Here is a 6000-nt window from a genome sequence, read left to right as displayed (position 1 = left end):
CGTAGAATATACAATTTGGGCAGTGGAGGAAAAACTACTTTCTACAGCTCACCCATGGTTGATAAAAACCCTTACAACTTAAAAACCGGTCTCCACTTTCATCACATTGACTTGGACTCCATTATAAACTATTAGTTAGGTTTTCACAGAGGTAAAGTCTGAATTCTTCAAAATAGTCCCTTGGTATGGTGTTCCTCTGTAATAAAGTTGGGGGGTAGGGAGTTCAAGTGAAAAACAGGTATGTACGTGTAATTTTAATTTTACTCTGCTATAAGACTTCTACTGACAAATAGGAGTCTGCTACTCTAGTGACACACACAACTACACGTTTTACTTTATCTTGAAGCATTTTTTATGTTAATATTTTCACTCTATACCTTTTTAAGATGATACTTCATTTCCATATTGAAGACTGGAGAAGACACCTGCCCCATAAACCACAACCTAGGCTACATGACCAGAGATGATTACCTTAGTCATAGGGAAACAAAACAAAACAAACCACACACAATGATACTCTGTCTAGCAAATATAAATATTGCAAAGTAATTCTAACTTTCAAGAAATCTAACACTTCACAATTACAACTAGGAAGAAGAAAATTTAACCTTCTAAAAACCTTACAATTTGGTATTTTACCAATTGAGAAATATCACATTGTACACTAACACAGTTCTAGTCTACCTTCAAGGCAGACAAAGATTTCTGTGTTCAACTGTGCCTCTGGCTGTATTTGCTGGCCACCTGCCATAGTAAGAATGGTAATACACACCACGAAAATTCAAGACCAGGATTAGAAGTAAAAAGTACACCATAGACTAGCTACCACATCAAAGTTACTATCTAACAATACTGCCCAATGCTGAACAAAAATCACCAATCTGGAAGCAACACGTTCCATAAGATATTACCAGACGCATTTTGACTTAAGCATCATATTACCAAAATACAGCTTTATGTGTTTGAGACTAATGGGTTAAAATCCACTTTTGATTATTTACGGTCATTCTTTCAATAACAAAGGAAAAAATCTCTACACATTTAATAGGACTTTAAATGTTTTCAATTTAAGAATTGGTTTATTTGTGCTAGTCTTTAGTAATCTTCATAGACGCATTTTTATTTCATCAACAATCATCTCAGACACACCTTCTAACAAGACTGACTTAAAATATTACGACAGGAAACTATGCCTTCAGGAGCATGTTTATTGTGTTTGAGATGATACATCAGGTGCTCTCTGAGCTACAAAGGGTAAAAGGAAATCCTCTCATTACAAACTGACAAAGGTAAAAGGTAAAACATTTTTCACAACAGCATGAACCACATACTCAGAAATAGATCTGGGTTTAATACAAATGACATAATTCCTAGTCATCTACAGCTACTTTTATAACTTCATACAGATAATGAATTAGGCTAAAATGCACTATAATATTTGGTAGACTTCAGGACCAGTATCCTTAGTACATCACAAAATACATTTTGATATCCCAAAGAAGCAAGACTTGCAAGTAGGCGTTTTAAACATAACTAATCTACAGCTACAAAGTTCTACTCTTGATAGCATTTACCTTTTTGGGGAGTCTCCCAGGCTCCAAAGGATAAAAGCAGAGTAGAATCAGTATAACATATACACAGAAGTCCGTATTGTAAAGGCTATAAAGATTTGCAGCACAGTGAGAAGATGCCTTCTGCTTCTTCACACTGCATACAAATTATGTGAATTATGTTGCGTATCTCTTGGTCCACTGTCTGGCTATCCTGTCGTGTTCTGCTCTGTTGGTCAAATACTGAGTGGCTATGCTTCCAACCAGAGGATCCGCTGGAAAAGTGGAAAGAACATTAAAAGCTATTTTGTGGTATCTTCTTCAAGGTATAGTTCTAATATTCTATTAAAATGAAATGCTTACTTTTCTGCAGTATCTTCATATATAATAGCTAGATTTTCAAAAGAAAAAATTTAAAGTAACATGATCATATGTGTATTTTAATATTCAAGTTAGGAAAGCCCCCTTCAGCAAAACAACAACAACAACAACAACAACAACAACAACAACAAATTTTGAGCTATATACAAAAATAGATTTGACTTTTATGAAAGATACAAGTCTTTAATATACAAAACCTATTTTATAATTTTGGCCTTTCATTCAACAATGGAAGTATACTAGGAAGTTATATTTCTGCTTATGAATAGTTCAAAAATGGCAATTTTTAAGTAAAACCCCAGTCTTACGATACCATGCTATTTCAAATACAATGCTTCCTTCATTCTGTGCCTGATATGACTCTAATCACTATCTATATTTCCACTTGAAACCTTACTTGCCATTTTGTTTTAAGTAGAATTCTGAACTAGAGAGTCAACCTGATGTAAATTTTTATTTTGATGTTTAAAAAGAAAAAAATATGTACCTATGGTACAATATTTGAATTGTACCAAACCATAGCCAGTAAAATAAACTCTCTTCCTTCCTGACTCCAACTACTCAGAAGTTTCTTTCCCTGGCAAACAACTGTTACCCATTTACAACATTACTTTCCAGAGTTCTTACATGCATTGACAAGCATTTAGAATATTATGTTGTATATATGTATTTTTTCCAGTGCCTTTTATACTTAATACATCTTGAAGATATTTCCCTATGAGTTCATATAGAGTTGTCACATTCTTTTAAAAAGTTACATCAATTAATGGGCATTGAGGTTGTTTCCAATACTCTAATAAATGATACCACAATGAATATCCATCTGTCTCTATCTATTGCATATGTATCTCTGCCAAGCACAAGGTAACAACAGTAACAGTTTTCAGTGACTTATAAAATATTTAGAAAAAGTAAGTCAACTTAAAAAAAAAGTCACATAGCAAAACAAAATGTGTGAAATTTCAGGTCTAAACATCATTTTATCAAGTCAGCTACTCAAGTTTCTGAAGTTCACATGTGGCAGGCATTTTTTAAAGTTATGAACTATACACAAATGATTTTATCTCTGAGTTTATATAATCATAATCTAGTTCAACTCTCATTGGCTATCATTTTAATATTCATTACTACTACACCTAATATAACTAATTAATTCAAAAAGGAAGGGAGAACAAGAAGCCCTCTATTATTAAAGTAGTTGCTTAAAAGCATATCGCAGAATGGAAGGAGCAGGAAAAGGAGGCACTGGTTTCAGAGACATTGGTTTACTCTTGGTAGAAGTAGTCTGTGCACCTAAACAGTTTTAAAAGTAAAGATTCCATTAATGATGGTGACAAAATAATTATAGAGTGGTATGCCATTAACAAATTAAATGAAGGTATTGAGAAACTTCTGGCCTAGTCTACTTCAAATGGCAGTGGTAATTTCCTTACAAACTATTTTACGGAGATCTTTCTATCAATAACATTTACCTCTCAATCTACATTTAAAGCTAACTAAAAAAAAAAAAAAAGCACTGGTTTTTGTGTTAATAAAGATTTGCTTACCAGGGTTGCAGTCTGTCAAAAGGGAACAAATAGACAGCAAAACTTTTGAAATAGTCAAAGCGGGACTCCAGTTGTCTTTAAGGATGTCCAGACAGATGACTCCCTGACTGTTGATGTTGCAGTGATAAATTCTGGTGCGGAAAGTAACCTAAGCACAGTCACATTAAAAACAGAAGGAAAATGAATGCTATATTACCAACTAAAACACTAGAAAAAGATGAAGGGTAATATATCATAGAAGATACTAAATTATCTGACTGAAGCTAACCTTAGATCAGGTTTAATAACAGAATTAAATGGCTTTGACTCAGTTGAAATCTTTATTTTTACGCTGTATAGAAAGAACTAAAGTAAAGAATTGATCAGTTATACTTAAATAACTGATATAGTAATTCCATCTATGTGTGTGGGTACGTGTGTTTGCATCATACACAACTGTGTGTGCACACACACATACAGAAAGACAAAGTGAGGAAGAGAAATGTTTTGGTGCCAAAGGTAAGAGGAACTGATGAAGATTTTTTTTAAAACATAAAAGTTACATCAGTTTCTTAGTAGAAAAGATCAGTATCAATTCAGCTAATTTCCTACCAAACGTTAGAAAATACTGGAGGATTTAGAAGAAGGTTGGTAAAATCATTTACACTACCACCTTTCTGTTTCTTAGCCTTTTATTTCTACAGCTGGTTCACTGTCTTGTTAGACTAAAATATTAAAATAAAATAAACAAGGTTTTTAGCTACTGGATAAGGAAACTAATATATCCCTGAAATGTGTGAGAGAAGAAGATAAATCATTAAGAACAAACACTGCCAAGTCTCAAAACAATCACAAACACTAATTGGATAGTTAATTCATAATTGGAGTTGCTGAGAAAAGAAAACAATTTCTGATCATTTGAAACTAGCAGTGTACTGTGGGCACAAAAGTGGAATCTGGGAAAAAAATATTAAATGCTCTCAAAAGTGTCCTTCTGAAAAGAATGCATGATGGGGAGGGGGTGGGGGAGCACCACACTAGTTTAGTGGGGGAGGAAGAAAGAATGCCCTTCCAGAACTGCTCTGACCAATACAGCATATACTAGCTACATGTGCACATACAGCTCTTAAATTGTGGCAAAGTGAACTGAAACAAACTAAAAGTGTTGTAAAATAAATACCAGATTTCAAAGAGTTAGTACCAAAAAGAAAATGTGTAAGATTTCATTAACAATACTCTTACACTGATTACATGTTGAAATGACAATATTCTGAATATGTTGGGTTAACTAATATAGTATTAAAATTCTGGTTTTTACGTTTTATGTGGCTATTACGACATTTAAAATTATACAGGTAGATTTTACTGTATTTCCATTAATGCTGTTCTAGAATATAGAACTAATTTATGTTCAGATCATTGACATTACTACTCAATACACATGTGATTTACAAATATATTTTCAGTTATAACCACTGAACAGAGTAGAATTCATGAACGGATTTCTATTAAATATTTATTATCCTTCAAGAAGCTCAACATTTTTTCCAAACTTCAAAAAGATTTAGCATTGTAGAGAAATAATTGTTCCAAATACCAAGATCATACCAGAAATCATTTTTCACTTGTCCAACTACAGATCTTAATAATGGTTAATACTGTATATCTTAGCAACAGAGGGAACTAACACTAAAGAATTAGAAATTTAATATATTGCAATTTCAGCAAAAAACTAACATGCTAAATTTATAATCATTATATTAAGCAAAATTATTGGCAAATCATATACGGTACTATATACTGTGAAATTCTTATATTAGTCAATTTCCATTTTCCATTAAAAGGTGTCAGAAAAACTTGAGTCTTTTTCTTCAATTAATCTTCCCCATATGCAAAAATAATTTCAAGATCTCACATTCTGATGGGACCACACGGTTAAAGCACTTTAAACACTAACAGCTGTAACTGAGAGTAAACGGTGTCTGTGGTTTGGGGTAAATACCACTAGATGGAACTCTTGCTACCTTGTTAGATGATTCATTACTGAGAAATAACCCTCTTTTATTCACAAAATAAATCTGTTTATGTGCACATACACACAGGCTACATAAATTTTAAATGGTATAAATTGCAACATAAACTTTATAAAGTATAGAGAACAAAAGTTACCATGTTGGAAAGAAAAACATTTCACCGTAGTTAAGGGCTATGGACTTGAAAATATACTTTCCTCTAGTATGTCAGACATCTCTGTAACAAAAGCATAATAATGCTCATACTTAATTCCAGTGGTTTTTACCTGCTGACTTGACCATTGTAGAAACAGAAGTTAGGGGAGGGAGCCATTCAAGTAACTGTTATGTTTAAGCTTTGCAAAGATGACGGTCATTACAAGGCACAACTCACCCCGTTCTCTGTTATCCATCTAATTCATACTTCAAATGAACTCAGAGCCAACAAAATTGAGGCATTCTGTTTCCATTACTACATCATACCCACAGAAGGTACAAAATGAGTTTACTAAATATTATTCATTTCCCTCT

At 33.0% G+C, this 6000-nt stretch overlaps 1 protein-coding gene across 3 annotated transcripts in view; it reads right to left on the bottom strand.

Annotated features, from left to right (window-relative positions):
* Nucleotides 1-1188: 1188 nt before the first annotated feature.
* UBE2E3 (ubiquitin conjugating enzyme E2 E3) overlaps nt 1189-6000 on the bottom strand; it is an 82945-nt gene continuing 78133 nt past the window's right edge. For all 3 annotated transcript variants that reach the window (XM_007965530.3, XM_007965532.3, XM_007965531.3), the window contains exons 5-6: nt 3479-3626; nt 1189-1825 (exon numbers count right to left, since the gene is read on the bottom strand). In XM_007965530.3, coding sequence (XP_007963721.1) covers nt 1728-1825; nt 3479-3626 — 246 coding nt within the window. In that variant the 3' untranslated portion in view covers nt 1189-1727. The remainder of the gene's footprint in view (nt 1826-3478; nt 3627-6000) is intronic.

The sequence above is a fragment of the Chlorocebus sabaeus genome, chromosome 10, assembly GCF_047675955.1.
Source record: "Chlorocebus sabaeus isolate Y175 chromosome 10, mChlSab1.0.hap1, whole genome shotgun sequence".
NCBI classification, from domain to species: Eukaryota; Metazoa; Chordata; class Mammalia; order Primates; family Cercopithecidae; genus Chlorocebus; species Chlorocebus sabaeus.
This window is presented reverse-complemented; position numbering and strand designations above follow the sequence as displayed.